The sequence below is a fragment of the Anolis sagrei genome, chromosome 8 (genome assembly GCF_037176765.1).
Source record: "Anolis sagrei isolate rAnoSag1 chromosome 8, rAnoSag1.mat, whole genome shotgun sequence".
Taxonomy (NCBI): domain Eukaryota; kingdom Metazoa; phylum Chordata; class Lepidosauria; order Squamata; family Dactyloidae; genus Anolis; species Anolis sagrei.
Genome location: NC_090028.1, coordinates 23,476,327 through 23,503,134, shown reverse-complemented (window position 1 = coordinate 23,503,134; position 26,808 = coordinate 23,476,327). Strand labels below are relative to the sequence as shown.

Below are 26,808 nucleotides of genomic sequence, written 5' to 3'. Positions count from 1 at the left end.
ATCCGTTCGGACAGGTAAACAGGGCCAGAGTCGTTTAGGGCTTTGTAGGTCAAAACCAGCACTTTGAATTGTGCTTGGAAGCTAATTGGCAGCCAGTGGAGCTGGCGTAACAGAGGGGTTGTATGCTCCCTGTACCCAGAACCCGTTAGTAATCTGGCTGCCGAGCGTTGGACTAGCTGCAGCTTCCGGGCAGTCTTCAGAGGCAGCCCCACGTAGAGAGCGTTGCAGTAATCTAAACAGGATGTAACCAAAGCGTGGACCACCGTGGCCAAGTCAGACTTCCCAAGGTACGGGCGCAGATGGCGCACAAGTTTTAATTGTGCGAAAGCTCCCCTGACCACCGCCGAAACCTGGGGCTCCAGGCTCAGCGATGAATCTAGGAGAACTCCCAGACTGCGAACCTGCGCCTTCAGGGGGAGTGTAACCCCGTCCAGCACAGGCTGTAACCCTATCCCGTTTGGCCTTTCGACTGACCAGGAGTACCTCTGTCTTGTCTGGATTTAGTTTCAATCTGTTTTCCCTCATCCAGTCCATCACAGCGGCCAAGCACTGGTTCAGGACTTGAACAGCCTCCTTAGTAGCAGGTGGAAAGGAGTGACAGAGTTGGACATCATCTGCGTACAGATGACACCGCACCCCGAAACTCCGGATGATCTCTCCCAATGGCTTCATGTATATGTTAAACAACATAGGGGACAGTACTGAACCCTGCGGGACTCCACAGTACAATGGCCGAGGAGTCGAGCAGGAGTCCCCTAGTGACACCTTCTGGGAACGGCCCTCGAGGAAGGACTGGAGCCACTGCAAAGCAGTACCCCCAAGGGTATACAATACAATAACGATAGTTTTGCAACTTTATTTACTCTTGAGCACAGCACATATTTATTTTGGAAATAATTGACAGCTTTTCAAAATGGTTAAACAATTCTTAAAGGAACACCTTGACTATACGTAATAATATGCATTTCAAACAAAGAATGGCAATAGAAACCTATGAATAAGAAGAAATACGGGGCCTGTCGTGATCACATTTGTTTTTTGCTCTGTGTGGAACTCATCTTCTCTCTTTTGGTTTATCACCAATAATAACTACACAACAGATGGGAGTGTGATAGAAAATAAACCACATATGAGCACGTTTTTTAGTGTAGAGCATGCTCATTAGCAATGGCAAAAGAGGTAGAAATTATCACTTTGTTTGTGAATATAAGTTTTTTATGTGTTTTCCACTTTCATGGGAGTTGTGTGCCACCCACCCAGCGAATGTGGAATATGGACTATAATGTCAATGGGTCTCTTCTTGCAGTTGCAGTTGCTATGAACTTGAAATGCAGAATTATTTGTGGCAAATGTGACCTCAGAATCAAACAATGCTTGATTCTGAGGTCACATTTTAATAAATGACATATGGTCAAGTTCTCATAAGGTAATAGCATCACCAAACCCTCTCAAAGTGCATCTGTCAGTTAAAACAATATGAAAACTTGCTTAGAGAATAGGAAACAAAGAAGCCTAATACAGAAACAAGTCCATGCAATATGAAATGTTTTTATGTCTCCTCAAGGGCTTTCATGGCCGGAATCAACATGTTCTGGAAAATGGCCATACAGCCCAAAAAACCTACAACAATCCAATGAAATGTTTTACTTCTCAAGTTTGCATGGTTTTGGGTCTTTGAGTCTTCCAAAGCTTGCCCAAAAAGGGCATGGCTTGGTATTGTATGAATGAGAGCAAAAAGAAATGGGGGACCAACAGCAAACAGGACAATATCATCTGCATATGATCCACTTCATTGCCCTTCATTACAGGTGAAACCACATTTGTGGTTTTGACTTTTATGGATTTAATTATTCATGGATTCAATCTCTTTAGGAATCCCTAGATCCTCCAGCTTGACTTCCTCTGGTCATGTGGGAAGGCCAAAAGATTTCGAGAGAGAACCTCTCTTGAACCTCTAGGTCCCCCAATGCAATTCTGTGGTCAACTTCTAATGGAGGTCAATCATAGTCATATAGAAAGACCTTGACATTATTAGAGTGGTAAACAAATTGCAATTTCTTTATTTGTGTTTTTCACTGTGTTCCTAAACCCAGTGGAAGTGCATACGTTAATAATTTTACTTAAGTAAAAAAATGTTGTGAAAAAAGTAGAGTATCCAAATTTCTCATTTTGTTAGACAAAAGGGTTTCAAAGACCTGGCCTGTTCAACAATTGGCTTTAGGAGAGGGAGGTTAGTTGGGTTTGAGGTACGAAGACCTAAAACGGTAACTCATTTTGGGAAAGGGGGGGCGGATTTGAGTTTGCTTCTTCATAAGATTTCCTGCTTCGGTATAACAGCCTGTGGCAAAAGCGTTGTTGAGACTTCAGCCGTCGGGTTTGGGCCGAGCTTGTAATCTTCGCTTCCTGTGCTGGTGGAAGGAGACGGAAGGGATGTTTCAGGAGAAGCTACAGAGAAGAAAAACAGTAAGCGAGGTCACAAAAATGTCAAAAGCCATTACAAGATTAGGGGGCACTAGCATTTCATTTCTAAAGTGTTTCTAAAGCAGTGTTTCTCAACCTGGGGGTCGCGAAGGGGTGTCAGAGGGGTCGCCAAAGACCATCACCAAACACAGTATTTTCTGATAGTCATGGGGATTCCATGTGGGAAGTTTGAGCCAATTCTATCGTTGGTGGAGTTCCGAATGGTCTTTGATTGTAATGAACTATAAATCCCAGCAACTACAACTCCCAAAAGTCAAGGTCTGTTTTCTCCAGGCTGCACCAGTGTTCACATTTGCGCATATTGAGTATTTGTGCCAAGTTTGGTCCAGATCCACCATTGCGTGAGTCCACAGTGCTATCTGGATATAGGTGAACTACAACTCCCAAACTCAAGGTCAATACCCATCAAACCCTTCCAGTGTTTTCCGTTGGTCATGGGAGTTCTGTGTGACAGATTAGGTTCAAATCCATCGCTGGTGGAGTTCAGAATGCTCTTTGATTATAGGTGAACTATAAATCCCAGCAACTACAACTCCCAAATTACAAAATCAATCCTCTCCCAACCCCACTAGCATTTACATGTGGGTGCATTGGGTATTTGTGCCCAGTTTGGTCCAGTGAATGAAAATACATCTTGCATATCTGATATTTACATTATGATTTATAACACTAGTAAAATGACTGTTATGAAGTAGCAACAAAAACAATGTTATGGTTTTGGGTCACCACAACTTGAGGGACTGTATTAAGGGGTCACGGCATTAGGAAGGTTGGGAACCACTGTTCTAAAGTATCGTTAGTGAAAATTTTGGGACTTATGAGGTATCATTTCGAGGAATTTTAGAGGTCTCTAAAGCACCTCCTTAGTAGCTTCAGACCGAGGCATATTTCAGAGTCATGTGAATGATCTAGAGAAGACACATTTTGCTGGATATGGGTACTGGTCCCATGGGCAAGGGATTGTACCGTCTGTGAGTTTGAATATTTGGATTGCAGAATTTTCCCTTGCAATGGTTGGAGTGCTTTCCTAGAAAGACAATCCGGAGCTGGATACCTACAGACTGAAATGGTGTGGATCACAGAGCTGATGTTGCTGGGCAGCACAATGTGTCCCGGAAGAGGTTCTAAATTGAGGCTGGAGGGCCCCGACTGATACTGCGAGACATCCATGGATGTTCCTGTACAAAAGAAAGGAAAACTGATTGGAGTTAAGTTGACCTTGGCTATTAGGCAGATTGGTTTTAGAGTCCTTGACACCATTTGAATTGCCATGGCTCAGTGACGTGGGATCATGGGAATGGTGGTTCCTCAAAGCCTTGAGCTTTCTCTGCTCAAGAATGCTGGTGCCTCACCAACTGCAAGAACCAGGGTTCCATATCATTGAACCATAACAGATAAAGTGGTGCCAAACTGCACCAGCTACAACACAAGTTGATATGGTCTTCTGTCCTTAGCCTATGCCAACGTTTCCTGCCTTTTGGAGACCTTCAAGGAATAGTTCAGTACCTCCCAGGAGCATCTCCTGCAGCAAGCTGTCGATCCTCGCCACTCCAAAGAGCTTGACAAACTGGACTTGCTCAATCATCTGCCAAGTGATGCTCTGGAGGGGCGGCAAGAGGAGGAGGATGTCACTGAACCTCCCCCGTGAGTCATACTGCCGGTCGTTGATGTAGTCTTCCAAGTTCACCTGGACCTGGAAGCGCATGTTCTTCACTTTGCTGGGCTCACTCAGACCCTTGCAATCTGGGTTGGAGAAGGAGGAGAGATGATGGCAACATCAATGTTCTCATATTCATAGACACTTATATTCATACAAGATTAGTAGTAAAGGTAGAGTTTCTCTCATCTAAAATGCTTGGGACTAGAAATCTACAATTGTCCCTCCACATTTGTGGATTTGATTTTTGTGGATTTTAAAACAAAAAGTCATACGTTTTTTTTTTATTTCATTGTCACACATTTAAACCATAAGAGTGGGGGGGGGGGAGGCCAAGGAAAGCACTTACTAGCAAAACTCCATCATCAACTTATAGAATCATAGAATCAAAGAGTTGGAAGAGACCTCATGGGCCATCCAGTCCAACCCCCTGCCAAGAAGCAGGAATATTGCATTCAAATCACCCCTGACAGATGGCCATCCAGCCTCTGTTTAAAAGCTTCCAAAGAAGGAGCCTCCACCACACTCCGAGGCAGAGAGTTCCACTGCTGAACGGCCCTCACAGTCAGGAAGTTCTTCCTCATGTTCAGATGGAATCTCCTCTCTTGTAGTTTGAAGCCATTGTTCCGCGTCCTAGTCTCCAAGGAAGCAGAAAACAAGCTTGCTCCCTCCTCCCTGTGGCTTCCTCTCACATATTTATACATGGCTATCATATCTCCTCTCAGCCTTCTCTTCTTCAGGCTAAACATGCCCAGCTCCTTAAGCCGCTCCTCATAGGGCTTGTTCTCCAGACCTTTTATCATTTTAGTCGCTCTCCTCTGGACACAGTCCAGCTTCTCAATATCTCTTTGAATTGTGGTGCCCAGAATTGGACACAATATTCCAGATGTGGTCTAACCAAAACAGAATAGAGGGGTAGCATTACTTCCCTAGATCTAGACACTATGCTCCTATTGATGCAGGCCAAAATCCCATTGGCTTTTTTTGCCGCCACATCACATTGTTGGCTCATGTTTAACTTGTTGCCTACGAGGACTCCAAGATCTTTTTCACTCGTACTGCTCTCGAGCCAGGCATTGTCCCCCATTCTGTATCTTTGCATTTCGTTTTTCCTGCCATAGTGGAGTATCTTGCATTTGTCACTGTTGAACTTCATTTTGCTAGTTTTGGCCAATCATCTCTCTAATCTGTCAAGATCGTTTTGAATCCTGCTCCTGTCCTCTGGAGCATTGGCTATCCCTCCCAATTTGGTGTCGTCTGCAAACATGATGATCCTGCCTTCTAACCTTTCATCTAAGTCATTAATAAAGATGTTGAAAGTTGATGATGGAGTTTTGTTAGTAAGTTAGGTCTATCCATAAGTCTAATGCACATCCAAGAATGAAGAAAGGGATGGTATTATTATACCTATTTCTATTTTTAAAAGCAATGTCTTTTTTGATTTCATTTGTCTTTCTCGTTGATCTTCTTTCTTCTTCTATTGTCCCATCTTTTGCTTCTATCTTCTCCTCTGGGCCTAGACCATTAGTATTTCTTCTAGTTATTTTGTCACTTTATTTATACATTACATTTTTTATTTTCCCTTACTTTTAAAAATAACATTTCATTTATATCTCTTAGTGACAATTTAGTTTGTTATTGTGTATAAATACTCGTTAGCTTGGTCCATCTTCTAGCCTTCTTTTATATCAGTGGTTCCCAACCTTTTTTTGACCAGGGACCATTCTCCAATATTAGTACCAAAAAAGTTACAAATCAGATTTTGGTCAACTTTCATTTCGGTTTGGTTATTTGGAGTGCTGATTGAGAAAATTGCATTGGATAGACTACATCAGCTATAGTTTCTGATACAGAACATATGCCATCCTGTAGTTGCCGTCTACTCACCCACAGAAAACCATATTTAATAAGCCTCGGCACTATAAGAGGGTTTCGCAAGACAAGTCACTCTTGCAACGGTGTAGTAACAGTAAGGCCGCAGACTATATTTTATGTCTTGTAGACCGCTGGTTGTCCACAGACCACAGGTTGGGAACCACTGTTTTATATCAGTCTCTCTCTCTCTCCATACATAAATACATTCATGTGTGTGTGTGTGTGTGTACACTTCTCTAATTTCTATATCATTAATATTGTGCGTTTTTTTTCTGTTATAGTTTCTTATCAACTCACCCATCACTGAGTTGTTGTAGGTTTTTCGGGCTATATGGCCATGTTCTAGAAGCATTCTCTCCTAACGTTTTGCCTGCATCTATGGCAAGCATCCTCAGAGGTTGTGAGGTCAGACCTCACAACTTCTGAGGATGCTTGCCATAGATGCAGGTGAAACGTCAGGAGAGAATGCTTCTAGAGCATGGCCATATAGCTCGAAAAACCTACAACAACCCAGTGATTCCAGCCATGAAAGCCTTCAACAATACAACTCACCCATCAGTTAGCATCCGTCTCTTAAGTTTTAACATACAAAGAAATGTAAAAGACAACTTTTACAAAGTGATGTATAGATGGTGCATAACTCCAGAAAAACTTGTGAAGGCATATAAAAGTTCAGACTTATGTTGGAAATGTAAACAGAAGAAAGGAACTTTTTAACACATGTGGTAGACCTGCCCAAAGACTAAAGATTTCTGGATAAAAATTCATAATGAAAGGGAAACTATTATATATATACATACATATACACACACATACATATACATATATACACACATATATACATACACACGCGCACACACACATATATATATATATACACACACACACATACATATACACACACACACACACATACATACATACATACATACATACATACACAAAATAGCATTGAAACCAGAAACATTTCCATTAGGATTATTAGAGAAGCAAACTCCCAGAAATCATAACAGCTGGAATTTTTGGGAGTTGTAGGCCAAAACACCTGGGGACCCACAGGTTGAGAACCACTGTTCTAGAAGATCTAGAAATTCCTTGAAGTGGTATTTGCTACCATAAGCAGGACCTCACTGTTCCCACACTTGGATGCTACATTAGAGTCCTATTAATTTTTATTTTATCAACCTCTGGCTTAGACTATTGCTTGTAGTAGTCATCAGTTGACACGCTCCTTTAACATCCTTAATATATTTGATGGAAACTTCTTGCCAATATACTCTTCCAGAGAGCACTACCTGGGTCAAAGAAGACAATGGCTTTGAGGCAAGCATATTCGTTCTCGTCGATCTGGATTTCTCGGAGAGGTTTCACCAGTTCGTCCAAGATCCTGGTAGCTACACGGGCAATTTCTAATTCTGGGCACTGCATTGGGATAATAAAGTCATTTCCTGCAACAACAAAAAAAGAGGAGGAGGAAGAGAGAGGACATAATAGATGGTCTCTTTATACCAGTGGTTCTCAACCTGGGGTCCCCAGATGTTTTTGGCCTTCAACTCCCAGAAATCCTAACAGCTGGTAAACTGGCTGGGATTTCTGGGAGTTGTAGGCCAAAAACATCTGGGGACCCCAGGTTGAGAACCACTGCTTTATAGACTTCCAAGACATATCTGGTAGAACATGGCACTAGAGCACAGCAATGATTCTCAAGCTTTGGTTCTCCAGATGTTTTGAGCTTCATCTTGTCATGTATTATGTTCTGCAGTTGATGGTGGTTGGTGATGGGAGGGTTAATGTAAGAATCAGTTCTAAAGTGTTGAGTAATCTGTAAGTAAGAGTTCATGGGTGAAAGGAGGTATGTAAGAGATGGGTTGCAGCTGGGTGTTTCTGGATATAAAGAGCGAGCCTTAGAACTGATCTTTGGGAGAAAAGTATTTGTGTTATCTTGGTGGTGGATGCTGCTGGTTTTTCCCCAGGTTTGTAGATCTTCGGTATCCTGATCTGTCTTCTGAACCCTTGGAACCCTGGAACCTTGAATCTTTGGACTGGCTTTTGACTACGATATAGACTCTTGATCCCTGCACTTCGCTCAATGAACTCTCTACATTTGACCACTGGACTGGACCCTTTGACTATGGTGTAGCTTTTGCTATCAGTTTTGTTTGTTCTGTGGCTGAGTTCTATCTTTATGTTTTATATTTTGGACTATTAAAACAGCCGGAAAGTAAGTGCTGATTTAATTAAATAGTTTTATACAAACTGGGTTTTTGTTTGGTTCATCTCTACCTGAATAAGGCAGAGCCCTGGCAAAGTGACACATCTCCCAGAAACTACAGCCATCTTGGATAATAAACTGAGATCTGGGGTAGTGATATCCAAAACATCTAAAGGGTCAAAGGTTGAGAAACAGTGTGCAAGAAGAACTCATAGGGAAAATATTTGGGTCAGAGTGAGTAGATGGCCATCAAACAGGTTGGATAATGCTGTTCTTTGGATCTTTCCTGCCTTTTTCTTCTCCAACAGCAGTAGGGATGAGAAACATAATATCATATGAATGTGCGGATAAAATGTAGGGTTCTTGGTGACCAAATTGAAATTGGTTGTTCTTACCTAATAATAGAAAATCTGTGTATGGTATGGATCGCTTTGCAACTCCCAGCAGTAAATGCTCTCCTGCGTGGGCTCTCAGCAAGGCAACCTGCGAATTCCAAGAGAGAAGAAAAATAATAATGTGCTATTTCAAGAGGAGGTTGATATTGGGATAAAAGGGTTGAGCATTGGTTGGTAGCAATCTAAGGGCAAGAGCTGAGTCACAGCAGTGGTGGATTGTCATTTGTGTGTCCCTGAGTGGTGAATCCACTTTAAGAATTCATTCTCAGTGAAAAGTTTACACCACTTGAATGGAAAGCAAGTTCTGCAAATGCAAGTTGATTTTCTTCTCACCTGGTCATCCAAGGGAAGCTCACAGAATGCTGGGATATATTTGGCCCACTCAACGAGAATCAAGAGCTGCTGCTTCATTGACTCACACACATCATTGATTGTGGCAATCTTCTTCATGGCAATGTCAGCACTGTGTACAGGACGGAGAGCTGAGTACTATAAGAGAAAATTACAACACTGAGTATTTTTGAATGCTCCCAACAAGCCAAGATGACCCAACTGAAGCTGTCATACATTGGCCATATCATTGTTCAGTAGAAAATACAGTCATGTTTGGAAAGGTGAAAGAGAACACAGAAGTGCTGGACCACTCTCACAACTACCATGTCAGACTACACAGAGAAGCCACTGAAATCCACAAGCATGTGGACAATTTCAACAGAAAGGAAGAAACCATGAAAATGAACAAAATCTGGCTACCAGTATTTAAAAAACTCAAAAATTACAGCAGCAAAACAACAGAGGGGAAACAAACAGGCACATGAAATCACCCTCAACAAAAGATTCCCCCCAGGCGCTTCCAAGCCATTGAATGCAAATCAAGGAGATCTGCTGAAACATTCACAGCTAGCCCCAGCAAACAAAAGTCCTTCGTCTCACCCTGGTCATTCCACAGATATATAAACCCATTTTTCCTAGTTCCAACAGACCTCACTACCTCTGAGGATGCTTGCCACAGATGCAGGCGAAACGTCAGGAGAAAAATTGCCTCCAGAACATGGCCATATAGCCCGGAAAAACCTACAACAACCCAAGGTGAAAGATGTTGCATCCCAGAGCAGAAACGCCTCTGTCCTTAAACACTGCACCAGTATAGTTAAATCAGCAAGCAGTTTATTGAAGAATATATGTAAGCAAAGGAATAAAAATGGTAAAAACAGTAAAGTCCAAAACAGTATAGTCCAAAAATACAAGATCCAAGGATGCAAAATCCAGAGAACAAGATAGCATGAGAATTCAATACATGAAACGGGATCCTGGCAAAACATGAAACCAGCAATCCACTTGGAAACAAGACTGCCATGAAGTTCCAATGCTGAGACTGGGCTAAAACCTTTCCTTTGTCTCAATATATTTATTTATTTATTTATTATTTGAACTTATATGCCGCCACTCACCTGGGGCTCGGAGCGGCTTACAAGAATAGCTAAAATCTAACAAAATTTAAAAGCAATTTTAAAACAATTTAAAAAGAACAATATCAAACATTAAAAGCCTGTCGAAACAGATATGTCTTACATGCCCTGCGGAAAGCTGGTAAGTCCCGCAGGGCACGAACTTCAGGTGGCAGAGTATTCCAGAGTGATGGTGCCACTGCTGTGAAGGCTCTGCGTCTGGTTGCTGTTAGACGCAAGGTCTTGACACTGGGGATTTCCAATAGATCTTGGTCCTCAGAACGGAGGGATCTCTGGGGTTGGTAGAGGGTGAGGCGGTCCCTCAGATACATCGGCCCCAGACCATGCAAGGCCTTAAAGGTGAGTACCATCACTTTGAAAGTGATCCGGTGCTCAATTGGTAACCAATGCAGCTGTAGTAAGATTGGTGTTATGTGGCATCTCATCGGAATTCCTGCAAGAAGCCGAGCAGCTGCATTTTGTACCAACTTGAGCTTCCGGATCACCGACAGAGGAAGTCCAATGTAGAGGGCGTTACAGTAGTCCAGTCTTGAGATGACAGTGGACTGGATCACCGTAGCTAGGTCGTTCCTGGACAGGTAGGGGGCCAGCCGTCTAGCCTGCCGCAGATGAAAAAAGGTGGTTCTTCTAACAGCGGAGACCTGGGCCTCCATCGTCAGCAGAGGGTCCAAAAGGACTCCCAGACTCTCTACCAATGATGACGGGCGTGCGCCTCGCCATCCAGGGTAGGTAGCTGGATGTCCCCACTGCCTGGTTGACCCAGCCATAGGATCTCCATCTTTGCTGGATTCACCCTCAACCTTCTGGCATGCAGCCATCCAGTAACGGCCTCGAGGCACTGATGGAAACAAGCGGGTACAAAGTCCGGTCGGCCTTCCATCTTCAGCACCAGCTGAGTGTCATCGGCGTACTGATAAAACTCAAGCCCAAAACCTCGAACCAGCTGAGCAAGTGGTTGCATATAGATGTTAAATAACAGAGGGGAGAGAATGGCCCCCTGAGGAACCCCACAAGACAGAGGGGACCTCTCAGAGACCAGGCCTCCCCTCTCCACTCGCTGTCCACGGTTGTGAAGAAAGGAGGACAGCCAGTTTAAAGCTGTCCCCCTGACTCCAATAGCAGCAAGGTGGTGGGTCAAAAGATTGTGGTCGACTGTGTTAAATGCTGCTGTGAGATCCAATAACACAAGCAGCGCTGACCCGCCCTGGTCAAGCTGGCATTGAAGGTGATCTGTGATGGAGACCAGCACAGACTCTGTCCGGCTGTGTCATCTAGGAATTCCTGCAACTACTCCGCTGCTGCCCTCTCAATCACCTTGCCCAGAAACAAGAGATTCGAAACTGGGCGGTAACTGGAGGGAACTGAACAATCTAAGTCTGGTTTCTTCAGCAGGGGAGAGACCACCGCCTCTTTTAAACCCTCTGGAAAAACTCCTTGCTCAAGGGAGCTGTTTATAATCTGAATATGAAGCTTTTCCTGACCCAAGAACCAAAAAGAGAGCATTCTGCTTACCCTTACAACCAGATAAGGATTTCTTATCTTTCTTTTCCAGTGGACGGCTTGACCTTTGCCGATCCTGTGAATTCTGTCTTAGTTTACAAAAGACTTGCTTTCTACTTTTACACTCATTGAATTCTGCACCTGACAAAAGATCCTCAAAAGACAGTTTCTCAGAGAAAGACTGCTATGGGCCTCTCCCAGGAATGTGACCTTGTGAATATACAGGAGAAACACTCCATTCATGAGACACCTCGGACTTCTCAGCAAGGCCTGGGCTTGACTCAGGCCTAGAAAAATCCTCATCCCCATTGACATCAGGCACAGGCCCAGAAAATCCTTCAATGTTATTTACATCAGACACAATCAAGGCTGAGCTACAACAGAAGATAGCAGGAAAAGAGGAGGACTGTAGATGGTGGACCATGTCATTGAAGCCATGGCTGCCCCGAGTATGCAAGACCTGAGCAGGGAAACTGGTGATAAGGATAACTTGGAGGTCTCTCATTCATTAGATGGCCATCATTCAAACTCAGCTTGATGAACATTAAGTCAACCTTCCTCAAGCTGATGCCCTCCAAAGTCATGCTGGATCCAAATAATGGGAGTTATAGCACAAGCCATACTTAAACAGTAAGAAGTACAGCAACTTTAACTACTCAGCTCTCTTCCACTGCAATTTAGGGTTGTTGTTGTTGTTCACTCGTTCAGTCGCTTCCGACTCTTCATGACCACATGGCCCAGCCCATGCCAGAGCTCCCTGTCGGCCGTCACCACCCCCAGCTCCTTCAAGGTCAAGCCAGTCACTTCAAGGATACCATCTATCCATCTTGCCCTTGGTCGGCCCCTCTTCCTTTTCCTTCCATTTCCCCCAGCAAAATTGTCTTCCACCGCAATATAGGGTATCTCCCATTTTATTTTCTTTCCACCATTAATTCTGAGTAAATAGCGATAAGTACTCCATCAGACAGGCATGGGCCAACTTGGGTCATCCAGGTGTTTTGGACTTCAACTCCCACAATTCCTAACAGCCGGTTGTTGTTGTTGTTGTTCTTCGTTCATTCAGTTGTTTCCGACTCTTCGTGACCTCATGGACCAGCCCACACCAGAGATTCCTGTCAGCCGTCACCACCCCCAGCTCCTTTAAGAACAATCCAGTCACTTCAAGGATTCCATCCATCCATCCATCTTGCCCTTGGTCGGCCCCTCTTCCTTTTTCCTTCCATTTTCCCCAGCATAATTGTCTTTTGATAAGCTGTTAGGAATTACTTACTTACTTAGGCAATCCCTCATAGTCTGAGGATGATGGTTCTTCAAGAGTAGTATCCTGGGGGTGGGTCCGTAGGTGACTGTAGAGCCCTATTCTTCATCTGCATCTTCTCCCGCAGTGAGGGCATCGGTTTCCAGGTGGAAGGCGGTCCCGGTCGGGGTTGACTTGACACGCCTTCCTCTTGGCACGTTTCTTTCATCCTCCATTCATGCCTCTTCAAATTCTGCAGCACTGCTGGTCACAGCTGACCCACCAACTGGAGCGCTCAAGGGCCAGGGCTTCCCAGTTCTCAGTATATATGCCACAGTTTTTAAGGTTGGCTTCGAGCCCATCTTTAAATCTCTTTTCCTGCCCACCAACATTCTGTTTTCCGTTCTTGAGTTCGGAATAGAACAACTGCTTTGGGAGACGGTGGTCGGGCATCCAGACAACATGGCCAGTCCAGTGGAGTTGATGTTAGGAATTACAGAAGTTACAGTCCAAAACACCTGAAGGGCTGAAGTTTGCCCATGCATACCATAGGGAGAACAGTATAGCATTCCCAAAGTTGTTGGATGGAGTTTGAATTCAACAACATTCAGATATTGCCAACCCCTCTGTCACTCTCATAAATATGCTCTTGGTGTCATATATCATATATACACACAATGATGTAGCTTATATTTAAGGTGCTGAATGGGAAATAATCCCATGTTCCAGCAGGTGGCAATAGACTGCAACATTTCTGCTCTTGCAAACCAAAAGTAGAACCAAGTATTGCTCAACATAAATGGGAAAAATGCTGGAGTTTGAGGAATGTTCATTATAATATGACCCCATGCCCGCGGGGCCGGTGCCTGTGGTTTCACTCACCCGTACCAGAGAAAATATGCCATCCCCAAGAGTTAATTTCTAGGTCCCCCAGGCAATGCTATGGTGTGCTTCCATCAGAAGTTACAAAACACAACGTGGATTTCCAACAGCCTCAAATTGCTATGCTATACTGGTTCTCTAGCATTCTTGGGAGCAAGCCCTAAATGACCGCAAGGCTTCAGTTGAACTTCTGGCATTCTCCTTTCCTACCTGCTGTGCCATCGCTTCCGCTTGGGTCAGGATGGTGATGGAGAGGGCCCCGTTGTCTTCGTAGCTGCTTCTCCGGATGCTAATCCTGTCGCGCTCATTCTGCACAGCTTACAAGGGACACAAAGGGAAGAATGGACCACATGTTGCCTTGGGTTCATGTCCTATCTACCAGTGGAACCATGCTACACAAGCCCAACCCATTCCCTGTCCTGGATATCACCATAATAATATGTCAGGCTTTACAATGTATTATAATGTAATATAGCTGAGTCATGCACTGCTAATAGGCTTCTATTTGAAATGCTGAGTCATGCCTTAACTGTACATAGAACTTCATTTGGGGAATGTGTTCTGACCTAGTCCAGGTGATTGTGAATGATGTAATCCTGGGTCTGAGTTAAGTTAATGAGTTGGGAACCAATCAGAGGTTGCTTTGTGTAATTGTATATAATTGTATATAAGGAAGTCGTGTATAGTGTATATTTCTCTCCTTGTGCTGTGATGCTGTTTGCCGAAGGCTCTATGTAATTTATTAAAGGAACCTGTCTGCTAAGACAAGATATAACCGTGTGCTGTGGTACGTTTGTAGTGTCATCTAGATTGGAGAGGAAAACAATAGTAAAACTAACAATGGCCAGGCATGTGCTCAAGTGCCTGTGAAGAGTTCCAGAGTGACTGCAGTTTGTGGGAGCAGTTGACTGAAAATACTGTGCAGGAAGAAGCTACTGGAAAGCGCTGAAGTTATGCAACTGATTTGCTGCTGAACTGTGAAATTAATCTCAACATAATAATAATAATAATAATAATCATCATCATCATCATCATCTTTATTTAATACCCCACCACCATCTCCCCAATGGGGACTCGGGGTGGCTTACATGAGGCCAAGCCCAACAACATATTACAATAAAGTAAATCCAAAAACAATAACAACACAGTAAAATACATACAACATATGAGTACAAAAACAATAAAGCAAAGTCATACACAATTAAATAAAATAAAATAACAATGAGCGGGCCACATGTGCAAGATAAAAACTAAGATACTAAAAATACTAAATCAGAATGAGATAGGGATGGAGCAGATTGTTTGTGAGGGAGAAACTCATAAAGGAACAGGGTCATAAATATAGGCCTTCATACAGGTGGGGAAATATACTCTGGGGACAAAAACCATTGAGGGGGAGCAACTGTGTATGATAATATGGCTACTCTCCAAAAGCGCACCGGAAAAACTAGGTTTTGAGATCCCTCTTGAAAATTTCTAAGGTGGGGGCCTTCCTAATCTCACCGGGCAATGAGTTCCAGAGTTGGATGCAGAACTATACATCTGTGACCATTTGTGGGATAAGTATAAAATGATCAAGGGTCTGGAGAACAAGCCCTATGAGGAGCGGCTTCCTCATGTTCCATCTGAACATGAGGAAGAACTTCCTGACTGTGAGAGCCATTCAGCAGTGGAACTCTCTGCCCCGGAGTGTGGTGGAGGCTCCTTCTTTGGAAGCTTTTAAACAGAGGCTGGATGGCCATCTGTCAGGGGTGATTTGAATGCAGTATTCCTGCTTCTTGGCAGGGGGTTGGACTGGATGGCCCATGAGGTCTCTTCCAACTCTTTGATTCTATGATTCTAAGCCCATTATTGTAGCAACACCAATAGATTTTTGACCTTTACTGGCATTCTCTCCACTTCTATACAACACTGCAAAAAGTGCAGCTGTGGAGGACCTGGAGATCTCTAGAGAGAGCGATGTGATTTTCCTGCTTCTTGGCAGGGGGTTGGACTGGATGGCCCACGAGGTCTCTTCCAACTTAATGACTCTATGATCTCTAGGTCTTTCTATCTGATTCTTGGTAGCTTTCCTATGGAAGTTGCTCATAGAATCATGCTAGAGATCCTAAACATTCCTAGATACATGAAAAATAGCAATTCCTTTATTTTCATTGTTTCTCTGGTCCTGTGCCCCTAAAACCAGTGAATGGGAATGACTATCGTGACAAGTCATCCTTCTGAAGTCGAGCATGCCCCCCCCCCCCCCAAAAAAAAAAAGGGATGGTAACTTATACTTCTGCAAAGGGCAAGGGTACCAGACTGCACAAAGGGCTTAGGTTTTGGTCAATTTGCCAATACACTAGCAACAACAAGGACCCCATGAGGTTTTCAGGAAAGAGCCCGACTTTGGGGCCCCAAGTCCTTGGAAGGAGTTATAGTTTCCCAAGGACCAAAGACCAACTCGATCCTGGCATTGCAGAAATCCATTCTTTGGCTCAGTGAAGATAATCAAGCACCTTTCGATGACTTTTTGGATTTTCCTCAATTTCTTTTTGGCTGAAAGGAACTCATTTTCATGTCTGAACTTCCCCAATATGAACTATGGACTTATGCTTTAATAAAAATAATATTTTAATCAATTTCTCTGGCGGGTGGAGGGAGGGAAGGGAGGTTTGGTATGAATTTCTTCTGGATTCCTATATTTTCCCATGTATTTTCCTTTTTGGCACCCAACCCCTCATCCCTTCCTCGTGAGGGGGGCCCATCAAGGAGGTAGCCAGTTGTTGGAAGGACAATCAACGACCACAAAGGAAACCCATATCATAGGAACTCCGACATGAACAATAAGACTTGGAATTCTTATTTGGTTTCAAAGTGGATCCATCCGACTGGAATTTCCTTTTGCCAACTTTTTGGGTCATTTCACAATAGGAGCGAGACGACCCTCAGGAGGTCGCCTTCCCAATTTTGTTTAATTCATTCAAACTAGACATTCCTCCCAAGCCTCTTCTTTGTGCCTTATTTGATTGCGACAGGAAGACTCGGATAAGGTGATCAAGGCTCATCACAAATCCACTCAAAGACAATAGACTGGGCATCTGTCATAGACTGGATTTCGGGCCCCTGGGCATCAAACCCATTGATCCCTTCACCAGCCCATTGTTCCCATTCCGTCCTGCCTCCCTTCTTCTGATTCGCCAGGGCGCTGAGATGGGGGGAGTCTTCCCATTGGCTCCCGCGCAGCGGAAGAGCTCCGCGATTGGCCTTGACGCAGGGCGGGCGGCTGCGCCTCCTCTCAGCTGGAATCGCATCAGCCAATCATCTACGAGCCGGGAGGAGGGCCTGAGGGCGGGAGTTTTGAACTTTCAAACCTGAAAATTCCTATTAAAATGCCTCTGATCTCTGTACTGGTATGCCTTGTAGGCGAATGATTGCTACATCGCATCCTTTTCAGCTGAATCGCTAATAAAACCACCTCGGTGCCTTTTCTTCAACTTTGGTGAGCTTCATTCTGAATTTTTAATCTAAATAAAATTGCTGAAATCAGGCTTCTCTGGCTCGCCAAAGTAGCGAATCCTCTTTGGTGGGGTCTTAGGGTCCCTCCTCCTGGGGAAGACCCTCCTAAAGCTCCTATCGGCTTCACTTGCCTATTCTTTGTTGCCTCCCCGTTGTTCTAAAAACACATGAATGCAACACCCGATCATATAAATTCAAGATATAAAGATAGTGGATTTCCTTTGTGCTGCCATTAGGAACACACCCCTTTGAGAGCAAAAAGGTTGCATTCATCTTCAGCGTGGTTTTTATGGCACGTATTTCAGCACATTTCCTTTTGCACTGATAACTCGCGATGTTCTCAAGATGCTTTGGGCTTTATCGCAAGAGGCTCCAGGCTGGAAAGACCTTGACTTAGCCAAGTATAGTTAATATTTTACCTTCTCTTAAAAGTAAGTGATCATTAGATAATGAATGTATTGCAATTTGTTTCTGGTCCTGGTAAAGCAAGAGTGCTACAGATCCCAGGGTTCCATAGTCTTGAACCAGATTGCATTCGTTCTACAGTGTAGATGCTATTTTTAAGGAGGAACTCAAAACTCAATGTTGATGTGGTTTCAGAGGATGGTGAAAGGACCCATTGAGGCTTCTCATTGGACTTGTGTTGCCGGTTGTAAAACGCTTGGAGGAAATTACAGTTTACACATTGCTTCATGGTGTGGGCAGGATGGTGGGAGGTGGTACATAGAAGGACCTTGACCTAAGTTGATGCTGACTCAGAACCCAGACAAAAGGGCCGATGTGCCAGCAATAGTCCTTTTTCTGGTCTATTTTGATTGACGAAGAGCAAACATCTCCTTTCTGAGGCAGCCAACCCAGGTGGAAATTTAATACGAAGGGTGCATCCACACTGTAGAATTAATGCAGTTTGACACTACTTGAACTGCAATGGTTCAGTGCTATGGCATTGTGAGAGTTATAGCTGCATAAGGACTAATGCAGCTTGACACTACTTGAACTGCAATGGTTCAATGCTATGGCATTGTGAGAGTTGTAGTTGCATAAGGACTAAAGCAGTTTGACACTGTTTGAGCTGCAATGGTTCAGTGCTATGGCATTGTGAGAGTTATAGTTGCATAAGGACTAAGGCAGCTTGACACTATTTGAACTGAAATGGTTCAATGCTATGGCATTGTGAGAGTTGTAGTTACATAAGGACTAATGCAGTTTGACACTACTTGACCTACAATGGTTCGATGCTATGGCATTGTGAGAGTTGTAGTTGCATAAGGACTAATGCAGTTTGACACTACTTGAACTGCAGTGGTTCGATGCTATGGAATTATGAGAGTTGTAGTTGCATAAGGACTAATGCAGTTTGAAACTGCTTGAACTGCAATGGTTCAGTGCTATGGCATCGTGAGAGTTGTAGTTTCATAAGGACTAATGTAGTTTGACACTACTTGAACTGCAATGGTTCAATGTTATGGCATTGTGAGAGTTGTAGTTGCATAAGGACTAATGCAGTTTGACACTACTTGAACTGCAATGGTTCAATGCTATGGCATTGTGAGAGTTGTAGTTGCATAAGGACTAATGCAGTTTGACACTACTTGAACTGCAATGGTTCGATGCTATGGCATTGTGAGAGTTGTAGTTGCATAAGGACTAATGCAGTTTGACACTACTTGAACTGCAATGGTACAATGCTTTGGAATGGTGAGAGTTGTAGTTCTGCAAGGACTTTTTGTGCCAAAAAGGGCTGGTGCCTCGCCAAACTACAACTCCCATATTTCCATAGCCCTGAGCCATGGCAGTTAATGTGGTATCAAACTACATTCATTCCACAATATAGATGCAAACTAGATCACCTCCTATTGCATTGAGTCCTGGCAATGAAAGTGGTGGCAAGCTGCATTCCTTCTGCAGTGTAGATGCACCCCAAGAAGACAGTGGTGTTGAGATGGCACCATCTTATTTATTAGTTATTTATTTCAAATATTTGTACCCCACCCTTCTCAACACCCCCCCCCCCCCCGAGGGGGGACTCTGCACATCCTACATGTATTTCAAGAAGAACTGTCCTTCTCAGCCAACATTGCCGGTGATTCAGCCTCGCCATCATAAAACTGTGCCGGAGAGGAATGTGCTGATGTGGAACTCCATCCGCATGAGTCACAAAGGCTCAGCCGGCATCAATGCCTGGCGTTCAAACCCAAACCGACTATTATAACAATACAGACAGGACTCTGGACAAGGAGTGCATCTACACTGTAGAATGAATGCCGTTTGACACCACTTGAACTGCCATGGCTCCATGCCAAGGAATCCTTGGAGCTGTGGATTTACAAGGGTCCCTTCTACACTGCCATATAATCCAGATTATCTAATCAGATCATCCAGTCTAGACTGCCATATAATCCAGTTCGAGGCATATAATAATCTAGATGTGATATGGCAGTGTAGAAGGGGCCCTGATAAACCTTCTCTGCCAGAGACGGCTGGTGACTCACCAAACTACAACTCCAAAGATTCCATAGCATGGAGGCATGGCAGTTAAAGTGGGGTCAAACCACATTCATTCTCCAGTGTAGACACATACAATTTGGGGCCCTTACCTTCTTTCTTCATGCCTGCCCGGAAGCATTTCTTCAACCGGCAGTAGCGACATTGGTTCCTTTTGTCTTTGTCTATGACGCACTGCCGGCTGAACCTGGAGAAAAACGAGAGAAACATAAGTGGAAAAGAGTTCACTATAGAGGTGTGTCTACACTGCAGAGTTAATGCAGTTTGATCCCACCTTAACTGCCACAGCTCAATGCTATGGAGTCCTGTGAGTTGTATTTGTACAAGGCCCTAAGCCTTCTCTGACAAAGACTGTAGGTAAGTGATAGTTTATTTAATGCTTAGACCATAGGTCTTTCATGTCATAGTATTGACACTTGCCAGAGGAAGGATTGCTAGATCAGCAGACACTGTGTTCAGAAATCAGGACTCTGCAGACTTTCAGTTATAACAGAAAACTAAGTTTAACTACATCTACACACATCTATTCACAGCAAGCTACAGACAGGAACTCCTAGGCAAAAACAACAGTCTCTGAACATCTGCTTATCTGACTTCTGGCTGAGACCAGTTCCTCCCTCATACATATTTATTTATTTATTTATTTATTTATTTATCAGAAACATTTCTATTCTGCCCTTCTCACCCTGAAGGGACTCAAGGTGGAGCACAACATATAAGTGGCGAACATTCAAGGCTGGGACATAAAATAAATATACATATACATAAACACTAAAATCAGTTATATCTACTTTACAATCAGTTGTTTAAAACTATCTCAAGACACTATGCTGGCTCTGGTCAGTGGAGTAGATTCCCTATTATTGCTTCATTGCACTGTCCCAAAGGCTTGGTCCCACCTGTCCTTCTGAAGGACTGGTGGGAGGGGAGTTCCATAGCCAGGGGGCAATCACCGAGAAGCCCCCCCCCCTCTCGTCCCTGCCAAACACGCCTGTGACAGTGGTGGGATGGAGAGAAGGGCCTCCCCAGGAGATGTTAGTCTTTGCAGTGGTCCGTAAAGGGAGATGCGTTCGGACAAGTAAACTGGGCTGGGGCCATTTAGGGCTTTATAGGCCAAAGTCAGCACTTTGAATTGTGCCCAGTAGCAAACAGGCAGCCAGTGGAGCTGATACAACATGGGACTTGTGTGTTTCCTGTACGTCATCCCAGTTATTAACCTGGTTGCAGGCATGTAGGTGGGGGGGGGGGAGGGGGCTTTAGGGAGTTCATCCCCCCCCCCCCCAATTATCAGGGTGGTCCATGAGAAGGCCTTACTGGAACATTATTTAAACTGTTATGTTTATTCATATCCTCTCTTTACATTATTCATGTAAAGAGAGGATAATTACAGGCGCCGTCGTGTGGCAGGGGAAACCTTTCTTTTCTATCCCACCGCTGCCACCATTTTGTAAAGAGAGGAGGAATTACAGGCTCTATCGTGTGAGTTATAAAAACTTTTTGGCTTTGAATCATAGGCTTGAGGCTCTCATTTGCAACAAGTTAACAACGTTTATTTATAACTTTAAGTTCCAACACTTGGGGATACATTAGTATCTTGTCACGTTCTTAAGGCTTACTTTCAATATCATTAACTTAGTTACTTTTCCTTTAAACTCTTGACAGAATTATATTGTAACTTGAGCTACACTCAATATCAATAACTCTTCTATCAAACAGAGATTCCCCACTGTCTGTCTCTCTCAGACAGGGATTCTTAACTACTTCTTTTCACACACAGATTCCTAACTAACTTCACAAACAGCTATTCCTAACTCACTTCACAAGCAGCCATTCCTAACTAACGCTTTTGACTCTCTAACTCTAACTGCCCTTTTTTTAAAACTTAACTCTGCCCCTTTAGAATGTTCAGCTCTGCTCTTCTCAACTCCTGGGCCTACACTAATCTGCATAGGACCAATCGGCTTCCCATATGCAAATGATCTTGTCTTCGCTGTTGCTATCCTAGATGTACTAAATCTTCCCTATCTGCCACATGGGAACATAGAGCTATACACCAAAAATCTTGCAGAGATCAGCAAATTCATTACAATGATCTGCTCAATATATCCCATATGCATGGGGGTATTTATTTATTTAGAACTTTTATATACCGGTCTTCTCACCTCCGACGAGGGACTCAGGCCGGTTTACAACAGAGTTCATACACAATAGTTAAAAACATCACATCCTATAAAACTCTAATATAAAACACATTAAAATACAATCATATAATTACATAAGGCCAAGTCGTCCGAATAAAATCACAATCCATCACCATCCATCCGTGTGATCAAGGGTTATTGACTCACTCATCAAATGCCAGGTTCCAGAGCCAGGTTTTCACCAACTTTCTAAAGGTCAGGAGGGAAGGGGCAGTTCTAATCTCCAATGGGAGAGAGTTCCAGATCCGAGGGGCCACCACCGAGAAGGCCCTGTCCTTTGTCCCCACCAGAAGTGATTGCGAGGGTGGTGGGACCGAGAGCAGGGCCCCTGCAGAAGATCTTAGCAACCTTGATGGTTCATAGGGGAGAATCCGGAAAGGTATTGGGATAAGGATACAAAAGGTTTGCTATGGTAGATCCTCAGCCCACCCCACCCCCTCGAATCAAACTCAGCCACCACCCCCCGAATAAAAATCCTGGCTACAGGCCTGCCTGGATGCCTCTTGTTGGACTATTTGAAGCTTCCAAACAGTTTTTAAGGCAGTCCCACGTAGAGCACATTGCAGAAGTTTCTCCTGGATGTAATGAGAGTGTGGACCACTGTGGCCAAGTCTGATTTCCCAAGGTACAGCACACAACTGGCACACAAGTTTTAATTGTGTGAAAGCCGCCGCCACCCCTTTGTTTGTGTTTGTGTGTCTAATTGTATTCTAACAAGACACTGAGTGTTTGCCTATCTGTGTATGCTGTAATCCACTCTGATTCCCCTTGGCGGGGGGGGGGGGGGCTCAGAACAGATTACAATGTAAACAGAAACCGGCAAACATTCAATGCCTTGTTACAATACAATTAGACACAAACTCAAACAAAGGCAGAGGCTTCTCCTTTCATTTCCGGCTTTGGAGGCGGTGTTCATTTCTGGCTCTGGGGGAGGTGCAATTCTCCATTTCCAAGCCAAGGAATCTGTGTGGCAGGCCTGTAGCAAGGGGTTTTTTTAGGGGTTCAACCCCCCCCCCCAAAAAAATGTTTCAGATTTTTAAAAAAACTGGTTTACTCATGAATCTTAACTGGTTAACCAAATCCCCATGCTGTCTATGAGATGCAAAAAATTAAGAGTCCCTCCAGAACTGCAAGCACTCAAGCAAATATTGACAATTTATTCACACTGTCATTACTTGCAGCAATAGCCGATGTAGCGAAGCAACCAAGTTGGGGGGATGTGTTGAATGCTCTCATTAAGGAGGCCAGACTTGGTGGAGGTGGTTGATAGGGGTGGAGCTGCAGGCTATTGAAGGCTGCTCTGCCCCCTGCTGTGCTCTTTGCTTCAGCGTGAGCTAGGAGGCAGGTTTCAACCACCACCCCCCTGCGAAATTTTCAAACCCCCTCCTCCCCACGAAAATTTCAACCCCTCCCGAATTTTTTTTCTGGCTACGGCCTTGCTGTGTTGTCACCTCCTGGTGACCACCATGACTGCTTGGAGTGTCTTAGGCCTTTTCCCACCAAAGTAGTACCTATTTATCTACTCAGATTGGCATGTTTTTGAACTGCTAGGTTGGTAGGAGCTAGGACTAACAGCGGGAGCTCACCCCATCCCGCAGATTTGAACTGCCAACATTGAGGTCAGCAGTTCAGCAGCACAAGGCTTTAGCCACTGCACAACCAGGGCCCAGTTTCCTCTTTGCCTGTGGCCTTTTATGCTTCTCTGTGATTATTTCTACATCTAATTTAGTTTAATGTCGAGGTGTGGGATTGCTGGCTGCGATTTTAAAATTTCCAAAACTTTTGTCTTACCTGCACGAATAGATGTGGTTCTTGCGGACGCTCCTTCTGAAAAACCCCTTGCAGCCATCGCAACTGGAGGCCCCATAATGTTTCCCTGTCGCTCGGTCTCCGCAAATGGAGCACAATGAGTTAACACCATTCACCATCAAGCTGGCATTGCCTGGCTCCGAAACAACGGCATCTGTAAAGCCAACGTTTGGCAATCAATAAAGGGAAATTGTAAACATGCCATAAAAAGGGAAGGGAACCAATGTGACAGGCATCAGCGTAAGAGATCAGAATCAGAGATTAGAATGGATAATCAAGGGATGCATCTACACCAGGCATGAGTAAACTTGGGCCCTCCAGGTGTTTTGGACTTCAACTCCCACAATTCCTAACAGCCTACCGGCTGTTAGGAATTGTGGGAGTTGAAGTCCAAAACACCTGGAGGACCCAAGTTTGCTCATGCCTGGTCTACACTATAGAATTAATGCAATCTACACCACTTGAGTTGCCATGACTCAGTGCTATGGAATCCCGGGAGTGCTATTGCCTCGCTAAACTACAACGTCCACGATTCCATAACATTGAGTCATGGCGGTTCAAGTGGGGCCAAACTGCATTAATTCAACAGTGCAGATGCATCCAGGATCGCTAGGCGATTCTGGAAGTTGTCATCCAAATAATTAATATGTCCCAATTCTGCTTCCTCCTTCCCCATTTTTTCCACTTCTGGCTCATCAAACCCAACTCTTCCCATCATTTCTCATGGGAGTTGCATTCCAAATGCCTTTCAGCAAAGCCGTTGTTGAAAATGGATTTTTTTTCTGGAGTTTTTAGGAGTGGGTCTTGAATTTTGAAAAGGAATATCTCTAAGATGTGTTTGTGGTGAGACTTTTCTGGCGTTGAAAGAGAGCCTCTCGGTCCAATGTTTGCAAGGCCTCTTGGCTGCAAGGAACACATCCACATTGACAGTTACAATTTATTTTTACTTGGGTCATCCCTCATAGCCCAAGGATTATAGTCTTGGTGGTGGGTCTGTAGGTGACTGTAGAGCCCTATTCTTGATCCGCATGTTCTTCCTCAGTGAGGATATTGGTTTCCAGGTGGAAGGTAGTCCCGGTTAGGGTTGGCTTGACACGGCTTCCTCTTGGCACGTTTCTCCCTTTTGCCCTCTATTTGTGCCTCTTCGAATTCTGCAGCACTGCTAGTCACAGCTGATCTCCAGTTAGTGCACTCAAAGGCCAAGGCTTCCCAATTCTTTGTGATTAAGCCCATCTTTCAATCTCTTTTCCTGTCCACCCACATTATGATTCCTGTTCTTGAGTTGGGAATAGAATAACTGCTTTGGGAGATGATGATCTTTGGACATTTGGACAACGTGGCATTCAGTCTAGAAGAATTGATGGAGTAATAATAATAATAATAATAATAATAATAATAATAATAATGACAGTTACAATTTATTTTTACTTGGGTCATCCCTCGTAGCCCAAGGATTATAGTCTTGGCGGTGGGTCTGTAGGTGACTGTAGAGCCCTATTCTCGATCCGCATGTTCTTCCTCAGTGAGGACATTGGTTTCCAGGTGGAAGGTGGTCCCAGTCAGGGTTGGCTTGGCACGCCTTCCTTTTGGCACGTTTCTCCCTTTTGCCCTCTATTTGTGCCTCTTCGAATCATGCAGCACTGCTGGTCACAGCTGATCTCCAGTTAGAGCACTCAAAGGCCAGGGCTTCCCAGTTCTCTGGGAGTAATAATAATAATAATAATAATAATAATAATAATACTTTATTTATGCCCCACCTCCATCTCCCCAAGAGGACTCGGGGCGGCTTACATGAGACCAAGCCCAACAACACATCAGTAAACAAAAAAGCAGCAAGCAAAGAAAACAGTACAATTAATAATAACTTACATATAAACAATAACACAGAGAGTTTAAAACCTTATGGCCAGGCCAGATGTAATAAATTAAAAATAAATAAATAAACGCTGGGCGTGAACAGAGGTAGGATGTATCTAACCAGGAGGGTTTTAAAAGATAATGTAGGGAGACCAACCCAACCGGTAGTTAAAGTGCTTCTGAGGACATTTTGCAGAGAATTGATCAGAGCAGGGCATTGCTTCCTTTATTCAGGGAAAGCACACTGGAACAGCCATGTTTTCAGGCTCCTCCTAAAGACTGCCAATGTGGGGGGTTGTTTGATATCCTTGGGGAGTGAGTTCCAGAGTTGGGGGGCCACCACAGAGAAGGCCCTTTCCCTCATCCCCACCAATCGCGCCTGAGAAGGGGGCGGGAGCGAGAGCAGGGCGTCTCCAGCTTATCGAAGAAATTGCGTGGGTTCATACACAGAAATACGGTCACGCAGGTAGGCAGGTCCCAAACCATTCAGGGCTTTGTAGGTAAGAACCTGCACAATGCTGGTGGTCTTTGCTCCTTCCAGCATGCTGAGATTTGTCTGCCTGTCTTCCCAAGAGATTTACAGGATTTTTTGGAGGCAACACTGATAGAATTGTTCCAGGAGTGAAGTGTGACGTCTGTAGACAGTCCACATTTTGCAGGCATATAACAGGGTTGGGAGTACAATAGCTTTATCAACAAGCCCCTTGGTCTCCCTACAGATGTCCCGATCCTCAAACATTCTCTGCTTCATTTGGAAAAAAGCTGCACTCGCAGAGCTCAGGCAGTATTGTATTTCACTGTCAATGTTGATTTTTGTGGAGAGGTGGCTGCCAAGGGAGCAGAAATGGTCAACATTTTCTAATGTTCCACCATTAAGCTGTATTTCTGGCATTGCAGAGGGATTGGCTGGTGACTGCTGGAAGAGTACGTTGGTTTTTTCAGTGTTCAATGAGAGACCAAACTTCTTGTATACTTCTGCAAAGGAGTTTAGAGTGGCTTGTAGATCTTCTTTTAAATGTGCACAGACTATGTTATCATCAGCATACTGAAGTTCTACAACAGATGTTGTTGTGAACTTAGTTTTGGCTTTCAGTCTGTTGATGTTAAATAGTTTGCCATCTGTCCAATAGATTATTTCCACTCTGGTGGGAAGCTTCCCATCAACAAAATGAAGTATCATAGTGATGAAGATGGAGAACAAGGGCAATAACGCATCCCTGTTTGATACCT

At 44.0% G+C, this 26,808-nt stretch overlaps 1 protein-coding gene across 1 annotated transcript in view; it reads right to left on the bottom strand.

Annotated features, from left to right (window-relative positions):
* Positions 1–840: 840 nt before the first annotated feature.
* LOC132783090 (hepatocyte nuclear factor 4-beta-like) overlaps positions 841–26,808 on the bottom strand; it is a 35,970-nt gene continuing 10,002 nt past the window's right edge. Inside the window, exons 2-10 of the mRNA XM_060788161.2 lie at positions 23,704–23,875; positions 19,804–19,898; positions 13,919–14,025; positions 8,954–9,109; positions 8,621–8,708; positions 7,309–7,461; positions 3,988–4,224; positions 3,540–3,659; positions 841–2,445 (exon numbers count right to left, since the gene is read on the bottom strand). Coding sequence (XP_060644144.2) covers positions 2,309–2,445; positions 3,540–3,659; positions 3,988–4,224; positions 7,309–7,461; positions 8,621–8,708; positions 8,954–9,109; positions 13,919–14,025; positions 19,804–19,898; positions 23,704–23,875 — 1,265 coding nt within the window. The 3' untranslated portion in view covers positions 841–2,308. The remainder of the gene's footprint in view (positions 2,446–3,539; positions 3,660–3,987; positions 4,225–7,308; positions 7,462–8,620; positions 8,709–8,953; positions 9,110–13,918; positions 14,026–19,803; positions 19,899–23,703; positions 23,876–26,808) is intronic.